Below are 24545 nucleotides of genomic sequence, written 5' to 3'. Positions count from 1 at the left end.
TATGGGTGTATATGTTGTATTGATCGTAATATGCGTATGTGTATGTGTTTGAAATCAACACGACGCTTTCACAATTAGTTAATGCTGTCTAACATATATAGCGTATGTTAAATAGTAAAATGACTTTTTGTATTGAAAGAAGTGATATTGCCCTCTCTCCCTCTCTATATACTCATTTTTATATATATGTATATATATAGCGCATATATCTATATACATATAAATAAATAGCTCGTTGCTGACGCTTTTCTTTAGTTAGGCTACATGGTATTTGTGTACATAGATGTGTGTGTGAGTCAGTGTGTGTGTGTGTGCTTATGCAGCATGATTCTTATCGTGTGATTTGTGTTGCATTAGGCAAAGGCGCGTGGGGAAAAAAATACAATACATCTAACAACAAATGCACCAACTTATCGTCGTCGTCGTCGTCATCTATTTACCCATATATATATACCTATATAGTCGTATTCGCCAACTGATTCAATTTAAATTGCTATCCTTCAACGTAGTATATCTGACGCTTGTCGCACTTAAAGATTTATATACCTATTATACATACATATACAATATATGCATATGTATATTATAATGTACCATATTATCATTAGCGTCCATATAACTAACTCGCTATAACTCTCGTATAAACATCAACATAAACAAACAACACTAGCGCTTAACGAACGTTCTCCTTTCTAATCTTCCTCATCTGCTTCATATTATATAGATCTTACGATTAATATGCTTTCGGTTTGTATGTATGTGGTTGTGTGTGTTTTTCTTTTTCTTTTTTTTTTTATCAATTTTGTTCTAACTTAAACTAAACAGCCGCCGCTTCAGTTTGAACAGTTTGTCCTCACAGCAAGAGAGCTAAGAGCTAATAGCCAAGAATCTTGATTTAGTGTGTTTCCTTTTTTTTTGGGCTCCTATTGAACTGCTCCGGCAAATGTTAATTGTTTATAAAAAAAAAAAACAATAACCAATCTAATCATGAACAACATCGGTTTGACTGCTGCGTATTGTTGCTGTTGTTGGTGTTTGCAGCGTCGTTGTGTTGATGCATCAATGAGACGTTTTTTGTTGCGGCTGATTTGTTGTTGTTGCTGCTGCTGTTGCTGTTGATGCTGCTGTTGATGGTGCTGTTGCTGCTGTTGTTGTTGCTGCTATTGCTGCTGTTGTTGTTGTTGTTGTTGGTGTTCTCGAGACAGGTCGACAACGTACTCGAGGCGGCAGTGTCCATGTTGTTGTGGCTGTTGGTCATAGAGATTCCTTCGATGGTACCCAAATAGTTGGTCCCGATTGCGACCAAATCATTGATTTGACTTTGCTATATATTTCCTCGATTGTATCGCCTTGTACAACGCCTGCGACGAGTTACAAATTTTAATTATTTGTATAACAAATACACAACACAATACACAACACCAACGCAAACACATACCCGTAAAGTATTCGCCGAATTCTTGCTCCATTTTAATAGCGCGCTCATATGTTTTCTTGGCCTGCTCCTCGGTCATGCGACGGTTCATTTCCCTGCAACGAGTGCATTGTAAATATGGAACTTCGTATGGAGTATCATTTTATGTTTGAGCACTTACATCACAGAGTCCACAGACTTGGGCTTTATGAAAACAGCAACCGGATAGAGTTGCGCCACCTGCAAGCGCTTAATTGCATTGCCCGAAACATCCAGTATGCAGTGTTTGCCCCTTTCGGCCACCTCGCGCACACTGGCCACCGAAGTGCCATACAAATTGTCATTGTACTGGCCAGCTTCGATAAACAGATGGTTCTGTATATCACGCTCCATTTGTTCGCGCGATGACACAAAATGATAGTCCCGGCCATCTACCTCATATTCGCGTTTCGGCCGTGTGGTATCTGTGGCAGGAGTCCGTATAAATATTACATATCACTTTAATTCACAATTAACTTCGAATCTTTAACTTGTTGAGAATTACAGGCATCAATGCAAATCTTTTAATTTAAGTAAGATCTCTAACCCCTATAATATTGAATTAGAATAGTAAAGACTTACGTGGCACACATGAGCCGAATTTGTCCGGGTATTCAGATATCAAATCGTCATTGATACGATCCTTAAGTGGTCCCAATATTATAACGGGACGTGTATAGCTAATGGATAAACGCTGCACGGCCTCATAGGACAGCACGTTCTCCTCGGAAGCTGTAAGCATAGTAGGCAACGGTATTAGGTTTTGAGCGGGTGCAAAAACAAAATGTACGGAATGAATGGAATAGGTTAGGTTAGGTTAGGATTAGGGTTAGTATTTTGGTTTTATTTTCATTATTCTTTTTTTTTTTTTTTTGGTTTTCTCAAGAAATTAAATACATTTTTTTTTTCACATAGGGTTTAAAGTTATAGTAGTTTTTCAATTTGGAACAGAATATGCTCAAAAAACTAAAAAGAAAGTGAAAGATAAAGAGATATCAAGAGAGATAGAGCGCAAAGGTAGTTCAAATTTAACTTCATGTTGTTTTTTTTTTCTTTCTTGTGTCCTTATTATTTTGGTTGTAAGCATTTAATTAATAATATTGCATTTATTGTCAACGACGGCTCTCAGGTGGAAAGAAACAAATAAGCTAAAGGCGAATAGTTAGCTTAGTAGATTTTAATGTAACGAGCGCTTATGCTAAACCAGAATTAAAAAGAAAAACGAGGATATAAATAAAATAAAGTATTTCTCGAATTTCAACGTATGTAAAAAAAAACCCAAAATATTAACTACGCAAATACTGCATTTTTATGTATAAAAACAAAAGTAAAAAAATTTCATTAAAGCAAACAATATTTTTCTAGATCAACTCGAAAAGTTGTGAAAAGTAGTTGGGGATAGTATTATAATAAAAAAAAAAAGAGCCCCCGACAAAAATTAATTGCTTTTGCCCATAGGCACAAATAATACACAAGATAAAGATAAAGGTTTCTATATAAAAAAAAAATCGTGGCATTACATACATATATACATAGTGGTTGTCTCATGTTCAAAGGTTGAGTTACGAAAGGTGCTAAATACGAACTAGACGAGCAACAAATACACAAATACAATTCATCATCAACTTTTGGCCAATTATCTGCGGCATTCAGGTACTCAGATACAGATACAGCTAAAGAATATGTTATTAGTTTTTTTAATTCACCAAACTGATGCAAACACATAACATATCAATACGAAAACAAAAAAACAAAACAAAATCAACATGAACGAACTTAAGAGTAAATGTTAGTGCAATACAAACAACGAACTATATGATATGTTCTACATATGACGACTTATATGGAAATTCATTAGTTACTTAACTTAAGTGCTTATACTATATATATACTATATATACTATACATATATGTATATGTATTTAGCCTAGACAAATAATTGGGTTCGCATGTCGTGTACTTTTTGGGTAGCAAAATATATATATATGTATATATATGGACTTATGTTCAAAAATAAATCCTTCTTTTAATATAGCTATATATATTTATAGATATAGATGTGTGAAAACATTTAGTTTTAGCTGTTGTTGTTGTTGTTGCTGTTGGTTCTTCGTTTCGATTTCACATTGAATTTCGGAAATTAAAGTTTACTCACTCTGTAACACAGCATGTCATGGGAATTCATTTGCAATTCATGTTAAGATATAACTATTAATTAGTAAATCAAAAGAAATGATGCCAATTATTGTCGTAAACAAAGTTCGCAAATACGAGTATAATCAGAAATTAATAAGATAGATGATGCATCTTTTGACGGAACGAACGAAGGGAATGTGTGAAGTAAAGTAAATTTGGAAACGGGCATGAAAGGTTCTCTTTTTTTTTCTGGATAAATAAGTTTGTGATATCGTGAGAATACACTGACGTATACGATAAATTAAGAACACTCCTTAAATCAAACAAGACTTTTATTTATCTTCAGAAACTTTCGATAATTCAGTAAAATCAATTTTCAATACATCATTATATTATACTATATTGAACTATTTGCGTTGTCGTCGTTCACATTCCTCTTGTTACCTTAAGCTTAAATAATTAATCGAAACATACATACAAATCAATTCGCAAAGGGAGTTCTTGTAGTTGTTGTTGTTGTTGTTTTCTTTCTTTTAACTACTCCTATGGAGGAGGTTTTGGATACACAGGTGTTCACTTCCGGTTGTGTGGCAACAAATGTTTCGAAAGAAAAAAAAAATGGTGGAAATGTGCGTGCAATGGTACGATATCGATAACGATTAATGACAATAACAATACATCTATCGGTGTTGGATAGTTTCGGCTTTACGATTGTGACCACTACAGAAATTGCTTGAAAAGAATAAATGTGAAATGAATGAAGCACAACATGAAACTAAGCAAATATAATAGAAGAAAAAAAAGAATACGCTTATTAAACGACTCAATATATAGTTAAAGGAATGAAAGTAATAGAGTTAGCGAAAAAGGAAAATATACAAAAGAGAGAACAGGCATAAGCGCACCGAACTAGAAACTAAACTCTACAATCTTAAATATTGTGGCTCGTCTAAGCTACGGAATAAAACTGCAACCTTATACGAAATTAACAAAATCGTTTCTCACGAACTTGAAAAGCGTAAAATGTGAATATGAGCATATTCAAATCTTCGGTACACACTGAACACTTCAAACTCGATAGAAATTATCGACAGTGGTACGTCAATAAGCAACTGTACTTTAGTTCTAATGAAATCGGAAAACAAATAAGTAATTGTTGACTAGTGTGTGCATTTGTGTATTTCCAACACAGGGTACGAGGTAATGTTCTGGGCAAAATGGGATGGGAATACGATTATAGCATTCCACACATGATCAATTTATGGAAAGGACATCACGCTTCTGATATTTAACGAGGCTTTATCATATATGTGTCGCATAAGCAGATGATCAAAAATCAAAGCTGTTCATTAAAACTTTGCACTAAAATTGTCATCAGACTGGATCGGTTGCTTTTCGGGGGAAAAAGAAGGGGAAAAAAATTGTATTAACATGGAATATCCGTAATATTAAAGCTAAATCATTCCTCTAAAAAGAAAAAAAAATTATTGTGTATAAGCAAATGCTGATAATACTAGCCAGGAAATTTCTAAAATGAGACCTTCGCTTTGGCATAATAAAAGGAAATTCAAGAGCTATTATTCAAAATTGGAAAGGTAGAGCTGCAGAAAATGAGTGATGGACTTAGAGAAAGATAGAGAGAGAGAGAGAAAAGGAGAGAGAGTGTGTGTGCGAGAGAGATAGGGCTAGAGAGTAGGAAACTAACCAAGTAACCGGAATTTAAGAAGGAAAATTGCTTGCAGTTTCGTTTTGTTTGATAAATAAAGTTTGAAAAAAAAATTTTTTTTAAAAAAAAGGAACAAAAATAGATATATACTGGACATTGTTCTGATTTTAAACCTAATATTTTTTTTTTAGAAACGTAAGCTTTAATGTATTTTTTTTTTGTAATATTTTTTAAGGCCTTTATAGCTGTTGTTGCATTTATATGGTTTGTTTGGTTCTTTTACAAAAATTGTTGCTTATTTGCTCGACTTACGATAGTCAGCATCATTATTCTCCAAGTAGATTAAAGTTATCTGCTCCATATCGGGTAATTCCACTCTGTAGATAATCTCGCCTGCGCTCATTTATACATATATCATATATCAAATATCAAATGGTTGGTTGGTTGGTTGATAGTAGTAGTGATGTACGGGGATGGTAGTTGATAAATTTAGTAGTTGTAGTTGTTGTTGTTGTTGTCGCAGTACATGAACGAGCGCATGGTTGTAACAAATATATTTATATATATTGATGTATTTATAATAGGTTTTTCAATCAGTTGAAAAGTTTGTTTGATTCAAATATTATTTTTTTGTAATAACAAAACCCAAAACAAATAAAATTAAGTTTTGATTAACAAAATAGGAATATATGTAACATATTGACAATATTTGTTTTTTTTTATATATATTATTAAAGGTTTTTTGTTGTAGTTTGTGGCATTTGTTTGTTGTTTTTTTCGAAAATTACGAGATATAGTTTTCGGTAGATATATGTATATATATGTAAATTATCAAACGTAACGAAAGTATAACAATGCCGTATTGAATACACACAGTAAATAGTTTAAGAAACATAAATAGTAGTAGTTGTAGTAGTAGTAGTAGTAGTAGTAGTAGTAGTAGTAGTAGTAGTAGTAGTAGTAGTAGTTGTAGAAGTAGTAGTAGTAGTAGTAGTAGTCGTAGTAGTAGTAGTAGTAGTAGTCGTAGTAGTAGTAGTAGTAGTAGTAGTAGTTGTAGTAGTAGTAGTAGTAGTAGTAGAAGAGTAGTAGTAGTAGTAGTAGTAGTAGTAGTAGTAGTAGTAGTAGAAGAGTAGTGACAGAAGTAGTAGAGTCGTAAATAGCAGTAGGCAGCGGAAAGTAGACGAAGCATTTAGTAAATATATATATTTGAGATATTGTTGTTGTTGTTTTTGTTGTAATTGTTGAACGTAAAATTGAAAATAGTTCACACACAAGGGTTAAGTTAAATTGGAAATCAATAATTAAAGAAAAAGAAGAAAAAGATAAACAAAATTAATCATTTGTATATATTTGGATTAACCTGCAATATTTAAACGATCTTTAAGAGAATCGGGTGTTTTTGTTGTTGTTGTTGTTGTGAAAATGTGTTCAGTGTACGTATACATACTTAACTCGTATGTATGCATGTATGTCTAAAACTTGATGAGAAACTTAAAAAAAAAAATAACAATCAATCCTAAAAGCAATTAATTAATTTGACTTTGATTTTATCTTTGCACAAATATCTGATACAAGCCAACACTCGTTTGGTTAGTGTTAGTGAAACGCGTATTATGCGTACTTTTCTGTCAAGCACACGAGTATTACGAGTATTCATGTGGATATTAGAGAGTGCATACATCTATATGCATGCATACATATGCAGCAGGTGCATGTGCACACATACATACATATGTACGCATGTAAGAAAGCGCATAAATCTTATTTAGTGAATATTTACAAGACGCCAGTGTATTTAGTATTCTATGATATAAAATTAAATAATGTCAGAGAAAGTGATTAAATCAACCAAAAGTGTTCAAATAAAATCCCAAATGTAGATTTTATTGTACGAGTTGATGTCGTATTCAAGATTTTGGGATTAGAGCAAATTACCATCAATGTGAATAAAGTTAACAAAAAGACAATTAAAAATAAAAAAACATTAGGTTAGCGTAACCTCATATAATTGTGCCGCACGAGCACGTAATGCTTGTATATAAATCGCCAGGACCTAATGAGTGTGTAGGCAAGTGTAAATGTAAGTACTTAATAAGTATACACTTACTTATTGGTTAACTTAAATTAACACAACGATAATTGACAAATAACACGCACACACACACACACGCACAGGAATGTAATTATTTATAAAAATATTCATATGTGCATATGTTTAATTGTGGTTTATTCATGAATTCATGTATCAGATCAAAGATGGATCCAACAATGGTACAGTATTCCTGTTAAAAGGAATTATATCGACAATCGAGCTTAAATGACTATCGATAGTTTCGATACATTTTACAACATTCACTTTCAGCTTTGTTGTGAGTAGCTAAGCAAAAGTGTTGCCAAAGTTTGCAAATTGATGAAAAGCCCACAAGTATGTCAATATATTTTAAGTGTTCATGTATGTACACATCTATATAAAAAGTTTAGAACATATACGGCAAGTGTTTATCGGTTATCGATTATTGTATAACGTATACATATAAAATATATTGAAAATAAAAACAAAACAAAAAACATAAAGACACTCGCGTATAAATTAAACATATATAATTGAGTTTCGAAAGTTTTTCTGGAAATATTTAGTTGAATATACATAGAAGGGGCGAAGTCTGCGTAGTACACACAAACATATGCATTGTATGCATACGTTCTAGTCACAATCATGTAGGATCCTCAATAATACCAAATTACTAAAACTATATAAATTTGTACGATAAATAATAATATGCAAGAAACTAGGTAGTTACACATCATCATAAGAGTTCGATTGGACCAACTAGGTATGTTTTAATTACGTTAGTATGTACGTATGTCTTTACATGTGGCATGGAACTTACATACGAATCGTTTTTCTTAAGATAGATACACAATATAGGTATATATATATTTGTTTTATATATGCACAATATAAGTACATCATAGTAGTGTACATAGTTAAAAAAAAAAAAACAAAAAAAAAAGAAAATATTATCACAATTAAGTATCATTATTTACATATGCAAGAGAAGCATGTGTATGTATGTATGTGGGTATTATATTGTATCTAAGAAGACGTCATATATAATATGATTCTTCGAAGTTATATAGATATTTTTGTTTGCTAAAAACTCAGCATTCCAACAAATTCCAATGTATCAACAACGTCAAACGATATTGAAACGTTTACGAATGTCGCGCAAAGAGAAATTGAAAAATTAAACGCTCTCTCAAGAGAGTAATTCCGTCTGACTGAGAGCCAATGTGAAGAACATAGTTAGAGGGGCTAAACTAATAATTGTATAAATTGTGAAAAGTTCTTAGATCATCGCGCAGATAATCGAGCATATATATTTTTTGCCTAAATTGACTTGTATTTGGCTGATAGAAATAGTTTAAAATAGATTCTTTAAATTAAGCATTGAAATATATGTATATAGATGTACATGATTTATATGTATATTCACGTGTACAAAGTGTGCAGATGTGAATGTACGAAAGGACTTACAATACGAGTAATATTAATGTGTGAAATAAGAATAATTGAGAAAACCCAAAATACGAAACACAAATTATAGATAATAGTCTAATTTAGTTGTTAGCATCGACATATGCAATAATGTATGTATATATGTATGTATGTATGAATGTTGTTGGTATTTGAAAATAAAATTGATTAGATTAGGTATACGGTGTATTGAAATGTGTGAAATGGGCTGAAGGTTAGATTCTTTTTATTTCTTATTACTAAAGATGCGTAAATGCCAGTGAATATTGAATTGAGTTTGAAAATGCAATACGTGTTGGTTAGTGTAGCTCATGTAACTGTGTGTGTGAGTGTGTATGTATGTATATATGTATGGCCAATAAATACAAGTACACAAATAATCACGTAAGATGTACGCAAATGTATGTATGTATGTATGTATGATTTTGACAAAACATCCAATTAGCTTGTAAGTGTATATAACTAGATATATGTGTACTTGTGTATGTGTAAGTGTGTAAGTGTGTGTGTGTGTGTGTGTGTGTGTGTGTGTGTGTGTGTGTGTGTGTGTGTGTGTGTGTGTGTGTGTGTGTGTGTGTGTGTGTGTGTGTGTGTGTGTGTGTGTGTGTGTGTGTGTGTGTGTGTGTGTGTGTGTATCTGCTTCTAGTTAAGCATCAAGTTTATAGTCAAGTACATACCTCCTTCAGCGTTGGCATCGTCTTGTGTGTAGCAAAGCATAAAAGCTAGAAAAATGAAGAGAAAATAAAAAAAGAGAATCGAAAAAGATATACGTTTTGGTCAGTTTAAAACAGAATAGCAGTAAAAATTAGATGTAAAATATGTGAGAGTAGTAAATAGTTGCTTTTTTTTAAATTTTTCTTTTTTTTTTTATATATATATATAGTATATATGCATGTAATTATGAAAGATGAGAAATATAGTTTTTCAGTTACATTTTTAAACACACACATTGCGTGTGCTTGAAAAAAATGCAAGAAGGTAAATAGAGAGAATTAAATTGATGATGATATAGTATTATTTCCTGTATTATATTGTTGTTTTTATTTTTCTGTTGTCTGAAGAGCAGCAGTAGATAATATTTAGCTATAGCAGTAGTTGCGTCTATATAGACAGGTAAGACAGGTAAAAGCGTTATGTAGCTGTTCCAGAGCACGACGAACAATTTGTATATGGTGCAGCACAATAACATACATACATATATCTGTCTATATGCATGTAAGTACCTGAGTACTTGTGTGTATGTATGTATAAGAATTAATGAGCATAGATATGAATTGTTGTTGTTGTTGTTGTTGTTGGTTGTAGCGAACGCTGAAGCACGTTGATGTCTGGTTGGGGATTACATAATCGAATATTTTGTTAGATTCACACTAGCTCTTAACATTACATATAAATATATATATATATATATATATATATATAAGTGTGTGTGTGTGTGTGCGTGTATAAGTACGTGTGCATTGTTAGTAGAGCTCAAATACTGTGTACATATGCTTATTCTCGTTTACAGGTGTATTACTGTGTATGTGAGAGGCCCATTGCCAGAGAAGGAACCCAGAGTGTAAAACATAAACCGTATGCAAACTTATGCTTAAACACAACCAATACATGAGTAGATATAACATACATACATATATGCCAAAATGGTTAGACATGAATTTAGAAATATATATATATATATAAATATATATATATATATATAAAAATATATATATATACTTATAATAAGTATATAATACACACTTATAACAACTGATATCCCACAAAATATATATAAATAGATATATATTATAAGACATGTAACAATATGCACATGTGTGCGTATGAGGACACACACGTGCACACAGGCACACACACTTACGCTGCGGCTCGTTTGCTTGATTATTGTTAACATTGTTAACATCAATTTCACTGTTGCTGTTTACAAATCCGTTTGCTGTAGATATCACAGGGAATTCACACACCCAAGCACAGCACAACACACGCGTTTAGAGAAAACGCAACAAATTTCAATATTGATTAAGTTCGGGTGTGTGGGATGTTGTGTGTGTGTGTGAATGAATCATTTGGGGGTTTGGGTTTACGCACAGGACCATCGCATATGTTCGGAACGACACAATAAAATATGAAAATAAACAAAATAAAACGTTAAATGCATGAAATAATTGTTGAAAAACAAGACAAAAACATTAGAAAATTAGGTTTAAAAATAATAACAACATACACAATTAACAATGTAGGGCATTTATATTCGTATTAACGCCGAATTTTACTTACTTGTAGTTGTTAAAATAAGTATGAAAAAAAAGGAAAAAAAAATTCGAATGGAAACAAGAAGAACGATTTGCTTCGGCACGCCGAAGTTTAGATACCCTTGTAGACATTTAGCTAAGAGTTACGTTATTTCTAACCATTTTCATCTATAAATGCCAAAAGATATAGGGGTCTGATTTTGTACGGCTTTGCAGATATCTTTTAGAGTTTTGATAGAAATATATTGAAAAACAGACATGTTTCCTACCGACCGAGTCGAACTATATAGCTATTTAATATAGTACTTTGATATTAATAAGATTTTAATAGCATGCAAGAAGCATTGAAAAACAAGTAAATGTCAAGTATGGTAAAAATATCTTGAAAATATACATATATATATATAAATATATAAATGGAGATGTCCCTTTTACAGATATGTAAGAATACTGCAGCTCAGAAATGCTTTGAAAGCCAAAAATTTTGCCATATAAGATCCTTCTATTCCACCGACTTTTCCTATAGCAGCTATATGTAAGTTTGGTTAAGATATCTTGATAAACAATAAGTTTTCAATACATGTACTTAATTTTCGAGCTATCGTTCCTATCACAACTAAACTTTGGATAGAATAATTATAATATCGGCTGTTAGAACTGATCAAGAATCTAAATACTTTAATTTTTTTCATTGCGAAATCAGAATACAATCTACAAGGGTATAAAAAGAATATAATAATGAGGTCTAGATGGTCTCAGTGCTGCTTGGCACTGGAATAAGCGGACAAGTATGTGTATTTGTTGTGCGTGTGAGTGTGTACGTAGTTCGTGGTACAAAATAAATTTGTAGAATACACTTCATAATTTGTTTATTAAACATAATCAAAAACAAATTTGAAGCACACATATATGCATAAAAGTATATTAGGAAAATGAAACGTTTCCGCTTAAAAATTAAATATTTAAAAAATAAATTAAAGTTGAATTATTTTATGACGTTACACTGATCAAAAACTGAAGAGTTTTTCATCTATGCGTCTGAATATATGCTGCCGACAGGTGGCACACGCAACGGCACACGTACACACACAGAACAGAGATGGTGAGAGAGAGAGAGAGAGAGAGTGAGAGAGAGAGAGAGACAGGAGGAGACACTTATTGTAATTATATAATTAGACACCGCGCTGTTACACACATAGATGCCACACGAAAAGCATTCAACAGAGTGAGAGTGAGATAGAGAGAAAGAGACAGAGACACATAAGTTAAGTGGTGGAAGTGAGAGAGCGCTTAACAAATTATTAACAAAATAAATTGTTGCTCTGTCGCTCAAGACGTTCGATGCTTTTGTTGTTCTTGTTCTTGTTCTTGTTCTGATGATTATTAACATTATCATTATCATTGTTATTATTGCTGTTGATGATGCTGTTGTTGTTCTTGTTGTTGTTGTTGTTGTAAACGCGTTTTTATTGTATTTTATTTGAATGCCACGCGCTGGAGCTTTGCTACTTACGCTCTTGGTCGCTGCCATCTTCGTTCTTCTCATCGCGACTCTTCATGAATGGAAACTTGCGTGAGAATGTAAAATTCTTCTTTTTGCGATCCAATGTTGATTGCTGTCAGACATAGAAAGAGAAGGGTGGTGAGTGAGTAGGAGTTCACATTCATTGTATTTAAGAATACAACAGATGCATGCTCAAGCGGCGAGCTGCCTTACAAACCTACCTACATTCTCGAATATCTCGGGTATTCCTTGCCTGATTTATATAAAATTTGTCAAGATTAAATAGAGCATTCATATGTGTGCATATACCAAATCACAAGGCTCTAGCTTTGAGAAGACATATTTGACAGACGTGTCCGAAAAGTAAAATACTATTACTTAGTCTATATTATTAGAAATTAGATATTTCCAACATTCGTTTTCTTGTTATGTTCTTTAAAAAGCAGACTGTTTCTAAATCAATATTTATCGGTGTTATGAAAAGAAATTGAAAAATGTACACGTATAAATAAATGCGATCTAAGTATGTAATACGAGAATATATATTGACTTTGTAGCTTCCATCATTGACATACAGCCAGGCGGAAGGACAAACGGACACGAATGGATCGACTCAGCTTGTTGTATATACATATATACTATTAACTACATCGACATTGATAGCAACGCCTTGAGTTAAGCTCAGTTAACTAAATTGTGTATGAGTCTCTAAGCGCCTGCCTTGTAAATACTATTGCTTTAATTTGTCTTTGCCGCTTCAGCAAGTTTTTCACTTTCGTGAAAATCCAAGCATATTTATACCTTATCTAGATTGTTGTTAGCCGCCGCATGTCCCTGGAACTTGACGCTGCGATCACGTGCACGCATTTTACGCTCCCAGCGCCGCTTCGATGGCACAATACCGATTTGTTCGTCCTCATTGTCGCCGAGCACGCGTCGTGCCTGCCACCATTCATCGTCGGAGGCATTGGTCACATGCAGAATGTCACCGTGCTTAAAGGGCAGGCCGCGCGACGGCAGGCCATCATCGCGATTTGGATCATAGTCGAAGAGGGCGCGTACATATAGCGAACGCTTCTGTGTGGTGCGGAGCAGGGTGCCAGAGCCGCCGGCGCTAAGCGCCGCCTGTTGCTTCAGCTCCTGAATGCGTGCCTCGAATCGATTATAATCCTCTGGCCGATATTGTGCAACCAATGTGACCACGCCGCCAGATGTCTGCGACAGAGATTAGTTATATATGTTGTCTGGTTGCCGTTGTTACGTATGCTACTCACTTTTAATGCCTGTGCCGCCTCCTCGTGTGTGGCATGCGTCAAATTGACATTGTTCACACTGAGCAGCTGATCGCCGCGCTTCAACTCGGAGCCAAGATCCGCCGGACCGCCGGCCAATATGAATGATACATAAATACCCTGGCCATCCTCGCCGCCGACTATATTGAAGCCCAGACCTTGTGGTCCCTTTTGTATGGTAATGGTGCGTGGTTCTCTGTTGGTATTAAGAACACACATGGTCAAAATTTAGTCGAATGGCAGGCAATCCAATTAATTTGAATAGTTGCTTAATTCGATAATGCGTAAAGCCGCACAAAACTGGGGCACAACTCACCTGGTTATATCCTCTGTGCTGACAGCGCGCGGTGTGCCCGGTGGCACGGCCGCCAGGACATTCGTCGATGCGTATCTTGAGCCGGGCTCTATATTATTTATTTTCCAAATTTATTTCCAATTTGGGTATTTTATTTTTATTTTTTTTTCAGTGTTCATTTTTTTTTATCAAAAATAACAACCAACCGGTAACGTTTACACACATACACACAAAGTAATGCACACACGTGCATATATAGACATGAAATAGAGAGGGGTAAGGGTAATTAATGGAGGTCGCGAGTTCACATATATTTTAAGAGAGTTTGTAGAGTAGCAGCCACAGGACAAGAGAATCAAATCGAATCTCTCGCGAGTGGTGTGTGGATTAAAAAGAAAGAGAAGCATATAAAATAACTTAGTACAGAAACCGGAAAAGACAGAGGCCGAAAAAAAATGCGTTAGAAATCAAAAAAAATTAATCAACACTCGAAAGCTGACACTGGGAAATCTTTCAACACAGGAAATAAGAGAGAATTGCCTTGAAAATAACTGTAGAAATTGGGATTTTTAACTGAATATTTCTGTGAACCTTACTTTATAACTGTGGATCAGTTTTTATGGCACATTAAACAAAAATTCAATAATTTAGGGTTATAAGGAAAGAAATTAGCTGACATACGAAACATTTTGCTAAACTATAATCCCAGTTTTTTTATTTGAATGCCGCTGTCTGTAGAAGAAGAATTTATATGAATTATAAAGTTCTTGGCAGCGCTTAAAGTCAAAATACATGAAAAAGTACAATAATTATTTTGTAGAAATTGTTAAAATCGGAATGACAAAGGCGCGCTTTATATATGAATAAGAAAGATATAGCTAACAGACATTGAATGAATTAAGAAAAAAGAGAAGTGAAATAAGAAAAAACAAAAGAATCGTGAATAGTGTTCGTTTGCTTTCCCGCCTCAATATGTATATACATATGTACGTATGTAGACACATCAAGACACATATACATATATAAATATAGATGTATTAAAATATAGATATAGATGATCTTATAATAAGCACAAAAGACAAGACAAGGTTCAAATATAATAAATAGTTATGCATGCATTATAGAAGATGTCATGTTAAGTTAAGGTACATTTGCAGTCGGTCAAATGTTTCGTACTGAATTGAATGAACAACACTGTTGACCAGTGTTTCAAAATGGTTGGTGGATAACAAACAACACTGAAATACGAGCAGCTTAGCAAGCACGCAAGCAAAAGCCGTGCAAAATCTGTAGAGATTGCAGAAACTCTCCCGAATGGTTCGAAGTTTAAATTCAATCACGACTAAGATAGACAGAAATGTATGTATATATATATATATATATATATATATGTATATATAGGTGTTAGATAGAGAGCATAAAATATAGCGACAATAGATTAGCAGTTAGTAGAGAGCCCAGTCTAAATTCAGGAATTGCCTTAAACACGCCTGTTTGTTTGTTTTGTTTTTTTTTTTAGCCAACCTAAATGAGTATCTATCAGATATGCACATGCATATAGTACATCCAGACTTATATGTTTACATATAGACAATGTTGTTTCGTGTTTAGAATGAGGCTAGTTTTATAGATGTAAAAGGACTTTTAGCTGCTGAATGTGTGGCTCTTATTTGAAATGTAGAGAGAATGTTAATATCGAGTTGTGAATAGTTGAAGTTCAAATATGATTCGCTTACGCCTTGGCAAGGGTGATTGGGAACGGCTGTGCTCTGTGCCGCCAGCAGCAGCCAGTGGCATTGCTAGCTTAGCATTAAAAGCTAAAGCTGAGGCTGAGGCAGAGGCAGAGGCTGAGGCGGAGGCGGAGGCGGGTGGTTGTGTTGTGGCTGCAGCTGCAGCTGCTGTAGCTGTGTCTTTAGCGTTAGCTGCTACTAAGTTGCTGTTGTTATTGTAGTTGCTGTTGCTTTTGCTGTTGTTGCTGCTGCTGTTGCTGCTGTTGTTGTTGCTGCTGCTGCTGTTGCTGCTGTTAATGTTGTTGTTGTTGTTAAGATTGTTGTTGTTGCTGCTGGTGCTGCTGCTGCTGACTGTGGCAATATTATGCTGCACTATATGGCTGCTGTTTGAGCCTAAATTGGTGCCGTAGCTAGTATTGGATGTGGAGGTGTTGGTCGTGTTGGTGGCGGTGGTGATGTTGTTGGTATTGGAAGTGGTTGTGGTTGTGGTGATAGTGGAGTTGGTGATGACTGAATCTGTGACTGAATCAACAACTGACTGCCCAACATTGTTAAGCGCACCTGCAGATTCCGAATTAACTGGCTGCTGCTGCTGCTGTTGCCGTGGGGCAGCTGCCAATTGGGTTTGCGACTGTGAATGCGCCTGCGACTGCTGGCCAAGCTGTGCACTGCCCGACTGTGAGGCACTGCTCGTTAAATGCTGCGTTTTGCCAACAATCAGTGTCACCTTATCGGTGATGGACTTGAGTGTGCCCACAGCCAATTCATGCGTGACATTCTCCAAATTCTTTTCGCTCTGTAAGTGAGTGGGAGAGGTTTATTTGTTATAGTTTAATAAGTATATGATGCTTATGCTTACGCCATTAGTGCGAACCGCGATTAGCTTGTCGCCAATGGAGAGGCGCCCGTCCACTTGGGCCGCACCGCCATCCATGAGCTTGGTCACATAGATGCCATTGTCGCCCGGTATATGCTGATTGCCAATGCCGCCGGCAATTGAGAAGCCCAGACCTTTGCCGCCCTTGACCAAATCAATTTCGATCACCTTTGGTCCCGCCGGTGCCGACGCCGAGGCCGAAGCGGAGATCGCCGTACCGCTGACGCTGTCTGGGACATCGGCTGTTGTCGGTGCGGCAGCTGTTGCACTTGCGACACGTTTCCGTTTCACATGCAGCTTAACAATGTTGCCGGCCTTCTTGAGAGCATCCACAGCGGAGGCATGCGGCACATCCACAACGGAGACATCGTTGACCGATACGATGATGTCGTTAATGCTCAGACGTCCATCGGCAGCTGCGGCACCGCCCGGTATCAGCTTTGTGATGTATATCGATGTGTCGGTGCCAATATGGGGATTGTCAGTGCCGCCGGCAATCGAGAAGCCCAAGCCGGAATTGCCACGCTCCAGCTGTATGTCCTCATAATACCAGCTATCGTCGCCATTCACCTGCGGATGGAGATTAACGAAGGTTGTTGGATGCATTAGCAACAGCCTGATATGTGGCAATCAATGGACAAGTTGTTAGGATTTGCATTTGGCAACGATGAAAGGACGCACACACACACATACACACACAAGCTGCGGGAGCCAATGATGAGCAACAATCAATTTATAATATATATATTATCACTATGGATTTTGCTTCGCATGCATAATTTATAATTATTGCTAGTACAATTAACGACTTGTGCTTGATAAGTAGATGATAGCGACAGTTTTATAGATGTGCGTGCACTTGCATTTCCGCACCGGATGTTGACAAAACACAAATGCGATTAAGACAGGACGTATACGAATACAGATAAAGCAGCTCTTATTGCTTTTGATTTTTAATTTCTTTTGCTTATATTCATTTTATTATTAAATGACAAACACTGACAAACACTGAGCTGCCTTCTTTGGGCGCCGCTTACCTTCGTCGAGGATGCCTTGTGTAGCTGAAAATTGTTGGACCGAGAGAAAACTTAAAATCGTGAGATAAATCATAGTTGGTTTTCAATTTTTTCTTTAAACTTTATCATTAGTGTCTAAGTTCTACAACGCTTCAACTTCAAGAAGCTTGAAAACTTTTTAATAATTGTTGCTGCTGCATTTTTTATCAATTTACAAATATGTTTAAGGAATATATTAAATTTTGGTGTATATATTTTAAGTAAGTTATTTTTAAGTGTTTTATTTTTTTTTTTTTTTAAATCTGAATTTACATTCATCTCTCGCTCGGATTTATAAATTTTGGATATAAGATAATACGACTTTGTTTTCAAGAATAATTCTAACGGGCGTAAGCCGAGCTTCAGAAGCCGAGTCTAAAGGCAGGGAGTTGGCCAGACGGACTCGGCTGCCGATACGGATCGAAAATATATATATTAAGTGGTCGGATGTGACAGAAGTATAATACCCTGTAAGTATATCTTAAAATGTAAAACTATGGAAATTAATAATGCTATAAATATGTGTATCAACGAACTGAAGACGGGACATTTTGATACTCTTGCATACAGCACAATTTTAGTTACTTTTATGATACATATAAGAAATAACATTCTTTAACTTTAAAATCGCTTGAAGAACACAACTTTAGTTACTTTTATGGTTTAAGTAAAACTCTTCTAAATTTGTGAATCACAAAAATGCAAAACAATTATAGATCTTATCATGAGATATTCCTTCGGAACAATAGTCAGGTAGCCAAAGAAAGCATATGGAAAACTTGAGCCCCATTGAAATACAGAATTGCAACCTGGACTTTAGTTTCAAGTGCAACTAAATAAAAAAGCGCAAATAGAATTGAAAGGGTTATCGGCCACATGTTGTTATCTGCAATATAATTGAAACTAAAAGAAATTACCCGGCATTGAGCGGCGCAAATTTAATGCTAGCAAATGAAAGCCTGTTCTTCAGACAGACCACTCCTCTTTAGATTTTAATTATTATTGTTAAACCAAATCGATTTGTCATTTATTTTGCTTTTTACTTTCATATTAATGGAATATTATAGGTTTGTTTTTTGTGTAAATTGACAACTGAAATAGGCAACTATACAATTGAGGATTTGAACCGCGACCTCTTACTTTTAAGTCTGCTTATACAAACGTTGAACAACCTTTTCCCCCACTCCCAGGTCGAGTCTTCCAAAATCTTTCGACCGAACAGAAAAACTTCTTTAAAATCCAGGAAATTTAGCTTGCCGTGTTTTATATAATGTATCTAAAAATATTTATATATATAGATATGTATAAATATGTATGAATATATAGATAAAAATGATTTTGGGAAAATAAAAAAGAAATGACTATCAATACGATATATGTTTATATGCACGTAAATTAACTGCCGCACCCAAAATCAAACTAAAGAAACGTCTGTTTGTGACAGGCGCAAGATGCGCATATAAAGCCCCATCGATGGAATGCCGAGTTACATAAATAAATTACAACTTTCGAATAAGTGAAAATTGCAACATTTAGACAAACATGACAATACACACACGCACACACACACACACACGCGTGAAAAACGAGTTCAATTGATTAGCAACTGGGTGTAAATGGATTCATTAAGCTGGCGGCAAGTATTTATGTATATCCCGCAGTAGCAACAAGAAGAAGAGGAGAAAAAACAAACAGAGAATTGCAGCTCGAATGCAAAGCTGCTCACGTGCGATGCCGCGGCATTCGAATTGCTTATTAACCTTTGACATTTGCCGGGTCAGCACGTCAACTGTTTGCCTGGCTACGTGACGTGAGTAATTCGCACAGCTCAGCTTCAAATTGGAGCAAATTGCCCTCCCCGCCCCCTGCGATGCTCTAATCAGGCATGTTAACAAGAGCGGTAGGTCAGGTCTCTGTCGGTGTTAGTGTGTGTGTGTGTGTGTTTGTGTGTGTGCTTTATGAGCTATAACGACACATCTCGTGTTACATCCAAATGAGACACATGCATTGCAAAGCTGTCTGCAACCCCCTATTCGAAAACGGAAGCTTTCATTTCATTTATTAGACAGTTTATCCGCCCGACAAATATTTGACATGCATTGTTGCTGCGTTTTTCTTTCTGTTTTGTTGTCAAAGTTAACCCGTTGTTTTTGGCCCAATTACATTTTCTCACGCTCTCGTTAACTTATTTATCTGCCAGTCAAACTTTAGCATGCAGTTTAATATTTTTAATGGGCTTGCCGTTGTTTTATGTTCCTGATCCGATCATCTGATCGTTCTATATTCATTGGCAGCTTTTCTATGTTCCTATTAAGGTATATCTGAAGCTTACAATTACATTTTTTCATGCTTCTTGTAAGCTGATCTGCCAGACACTTTAGCAGGCACAACATGACATAATGTGTTTTCTTTTCATGCTTGCAAAAATTATGGTCTATTTGCTTTTTTTCTAGGAGTTAAACTCAATGTTAAGTATTTGACATGCGGCGCTCAGAACTGATCAATGGCAAAAAGAGTTCCTATTACCTGACCCAAAACAATCGCAACTGATTAGATTCAGAAGGGGCTAATGAATTTGATTAACTTAATTAAGTTGACATTCTAAAGGCAAAAGCTAGCGACCAATATTGAACCGATGAGTCTTATGTAAGCAATTACATCAGAGGTCCGCAATTGGAACATTTTAAAGGCGTTTCATCGAAGGTCGCTTTGGTTAGTTAATAACAATGCCCAAACAACAACTACAACAACCGCAAAGGTATTTCCAACTGTTGTGGTTTAGTTTTCTCGTGTTTTAGTGTTGGGCAACAGCACTGTCTACATAAATAGGAACAGAAGTATATATGTATATTATGGGCAACATACTATTCATATCAGCTGCCAAACTTATCTTATCAGCGAGAATCATATGCTTTGCGGCTATGCTTTGGTTTGGGTTTGGGGTTGGGTTTACCACACACAGGCACACAGACGCACACACAGGCAATGCGCGCACCAGTTCCAGTTCCAGAATGTGGCAATTACCGTTTCTTTATTTAGCAAAAGATACAAGGCAGCCACTTGCTAAAGTAGCATGAGTAAACATACACACATCAACAAAACAATAGTTACACTTGAGACGAGCAGTAAAATTTGAAGTGCTTTGTAGGAAATATGTTTTGTAAGTTTATATACAATATTTAATTAATTGATGCCCAGTGTTGGAGAACCTTACAATGGAATATTCTAAATAAGTAAAAATTGAATGCTGCTTTGAACAGCTATGAAAAAGTCATGACTGTAGCAATCTACTAAAACACATTGGCAATCTCTGATTCTGAAAACATTCGATTCAAGTAAGGTAGCTTTGAGCTAGTATATAAAGCCTAGAATAGAATAACAAAACTCATATTTGTTTTTTTTTTATGAATTATGGAATAACATTAATTATTTTTCATTTTGACTTTTCAATATTAAGCATATATTGCCTAATCTCGAATGCACATTACATATATAATTAATTTTAAATATATGCAAATATATATATGCATATTTGAAATTGCATTTTGCCGCTTATATTATTGTGATCACCGGTGTACACGTATGCAGCCATGTACATACAGACATACATACTCATACATATGTTATGTATATATACATAGGCACCAAATATGGCTCGGCAAATTGCCACCAAATGTGAATGAGTACGAAATGTTTGGGTGTGGATAATACGTACTATTCTCTCTTTCACCCTCATCACCGCCCTGCGCTCTCTCGCTCGCACTCTTTGTCTGATTGGAACCTGTGACGATTTGACGCTGAGCCAACTGCATGCGCTTACATACACACATACATATATGTAGGCAATGTCAACAATGCCGATTGTGTATGAATGTATATATATATATATATACGTACAGACGAGTGTCTAAATAAATCGACACCTGCACAATGCACACCCACCCGAACCTGAGTCAAATGGGAGGCATATGCCCCCAATGTGGTTCAATATCAACATTGTTGTCCTCCAGTCTGGCAACCACAAAAGGCCGCAATAAATCCAAATTGTATACAAATTTGAAGACGTGCCTTGATTCAAGAATTAGCAGTCAATAAGTTTTCAGTTTGTATTTTGTTTATGGATTTGGACATTCTGATATACAATTATATACATATATGTGCAACATATGTTAAAACTTTTTCATATCGCTACATAATATCCCATTTCGATATGGATACAATATGCATATTCTATTCGCCACCGAAAATATAAATATATATATATATGTATATATATTTATATTTTTTCTTAGTAGAAACATTCGTTATATCGAACGCACACTGTTGTTAAATACGAATGTTTATTCAAGCAAACACCGTTAGAAGAGCCAATGGAGCTTTTGAATTTGTTGTTTGCATTTGGGTGGTGCTCAAGGCAGCGGTTAAATGTGAAGACGAGTGACTTCTATTTCGAGCATATTATGCGATCTAGCGAGAGTTCGAGTGAGCGGGAGAGTGAGAGTAAGAGGGACAGAGTAAGTAAGAGAGACTAGATGAGTGAAGGAACGTCAGCATCAGAAAAGAGCCCTGTTTACATACACGCACATGCATATGTGTATACAGATACATGCACATTTAAGTAGGTGACATTATGCGTGGCGGCATTCAAGAGAGACAGAAAGGGAGAGAGACAGAGATGCAGCTGTCAATTTTGCAAATTCTACAATGCACGCCCATTTACTGCCTTGCTTACTTAGGCACATACACATATTTAATCGCATACATATATGTATAGGTATGTGTGTGTGTGACTGGGAGAAATTCCGTTGCGCATGCGTAAAGACAATTGTTGAAGTTTATACACTGAAATTTGACATACAATTGAGGACAAACACGCATTGAGACTAGAGAATTTTCTTGCTGCTGCCGTTGTTATGCTTTTTATGATGTCTAAATGTCTGGCGAAATTTAAAAATAAACCATGGAATCATCGTTGGGCATTTATAGAAAAACAGACGAAATCTTTGTTAGCTTCCGGCGCAAAACGAATATTGCTTAAATCGGTGGAGGAAAGTACTCTCCAACGAGATCGATATAATGCTTGATTAATCGTTTTCAATTTATTCTATTTCGATACATTTGTAATCGCATGCAAATACTTAGTTTTTGTAAGTTTAATAGGTGAGCACTTTTTCTTTACCGAATCCAAGTTAAATAGTGATGAAACTTTCTTAATGAAGCCGCCGCCGCCGCTGCTGCTGCCATCCTGACGCTTCTTTTTGCGTGTGGTCATATTATTATCACAACGCGTTCGCTCGCTCGCTCGCTCTCTCTCTCACAAAGCGATGAACGTTGCACGTAACGTAACACAATCACAAATGCCGGTTGAGTGACGTCGCAGTCGCGTAAACGTTTACGTTAATTGTTGTTACGTTGCAACGTTTCGTTCGTTCACTACGTGCTAAGCAAACAAAATGTTATAAATTTCCCTTTAGCTTTGCGTTTAATATGGAGTATAAACATACACACGTACACACACCCACACATACATTCATATATGTATGTTACTTGCACTCTCGCCGCGTGACTCACAATGCGCGCTGACACTAACAAGTGTCATCCACACAAAACGCAAAAAATAATTTTAAAAAAATAAATAATAACAACTAATAAATATGTAAGCACAACACTGAGGAACGGCGCGTTGCCAACGTGAGCGAGTTCGAACTACAACTATCGCTAAAAACTTGCTGGGCGCTGTTTCTGTTGCTGAGCGTGAGAGAATCTTCTAATCGCACACAAATATATATTCACGTATAAGTTATGCTTTCCAAATCACATACATACATATTTATTTATTGTTTGCCAGAGCAAATGGCAAACGAAAAAAAAAAAAAAACAACAACCGCGACGCTCTCACTCTCTCAGTGTCAACCGCCGACTATTTTGGTATTTTTTTGCGCTATGCCGTGCATGTGTATAACCTACATACATAAGTAAGTACGTATGTGCATGCATGTGTGTGTGTGAGCGTATATGTATGCGATTCTGACGAATGTAAAAAAAAGTAGCGCAAGCTAAAGGCACAATTTTAAAACATTATTTTCTTCTAACTTCATTCATTATAACTAAGTATTACTGATTACACTTTGTTTTGATTTGTTGTACGTATGTATGTATGTATGTAAGGGCATTAATATTTCATGCACAGCGTATCGCTTTTGTTTCTGGTATTTGTCAGGTCACTTTCAAGCACATTTCTATATGAAACACGCACATTTCCATTCGCCTTTCGCATTGATTTTGGAAATAGGCTTTGTGGCGTAGATTTTCACAGACCGTTTTTATATTTTTAATGCGTTTACGCCGCAATTATGCGATGCCTGCTTCTTTTCCCGTGTTGTGTTGTTGGCATTTTTCTAGCGAGCCAGCGACTGACTAGAGCTGCACGAGCGTTCGATTGTTGCCGAGCCCACACAACCGGCCACCTCTAGCATGCTAACAAACTATCGTCGCGATGTTTTGGTATGCGTAACCGGTTATATTAGCGCTGATAGTTCAACGGTCTTAGCTGGCAACACCGTACTGTTGAAGTTTACAGCGCCTCAAACTTCTTTACACTATACAATCGGCGCTGCCGTCACCAATGCACGATTACAACGATTTATGATTACGTACGATTGCACATTTACACGCACGACTATTAAGCAACGCCGTGTTTACTTTTTACATTTTCATAAAGGGAGTGACGCTTGCGCTTGGTTTGCT

At 35.7% G+C, this 24545-nt stretch overlaps 1 protein-coding gene across 3 annotated transcripts; it reads right to left on the bottom strand.

The window, feature by feature from the left end:
• Window positions 1-772: 772 nt before the first annotated feature.
• LOC135428539 (disks large 1 tumor suppressor protein-like) lies at window positions 773-23607 on the bottom strand. 3 transcript variants are annotated; one of them, XM_064682601.1, is made up of 14 exons: window positions 22978-23605; window positions 17781-17804; window positions 16726-17313; window positions 15873-16662; window positions 14158-14245; window positions 13824-14037; window positions 13351-13764; window positions 12559-12661; window positions 10655-10729; window positions 9471-9515; window positions 2036-2185; window positions 1596-1878; window positions 1439-1530; window positions 773-1361 (listed from the first exon to the last, which is right to left on the bottom strand). In XM_064682601.1, the coding sequence occupies exons 1-14, from the start codon at window positions 23068-23070 to the stop codon at window positions 1255-1257; spliced, it is 3066 nt and encodes a 1021-aa protein (XP_064538671.1). In that variant the 5' UTR covers window positions 23071-23605; the 3' UTR covers window positions 773-1254. The 3 variants fall into 3 exon arrangements, with proteins under 3 accessions (XP_064538671.1, XP_064538672.1, XP_064538673.1); XM_064682602.1 differs by lacking the exon at window positions 17781-17804; XM_064682603.1 differs by lacking the exons at window positions 9471-9515; window positions 10655-10729 and having other exon boundaries at window positions 22978-23607.
• Between the last annotated feature and the right edge of the window lie 938 nt (window positions 23608-24545).

The sequence above is a fragment of the Drosophila montana genome, unplaced genomic scaffold, assembly GCF_035044405.1.
Source record: "Drosophila montana isolate Dmon_TW-CO22-7 unplaced genomic scaffold, ASM3504440v1 contig_2481_1, whole genome shotgun sequence".
Classification (NCBI taxonomy): Eukaryota; Metazoa; Arthropoda; class Insecta; order Diptera; family Drosophilidae; genus Drosophila; species Drosophila montana.
Note: the sequence above shows the minus strand (reverse complement) of the source record. Positions and strands in the feature narration are given on the sequence as shown.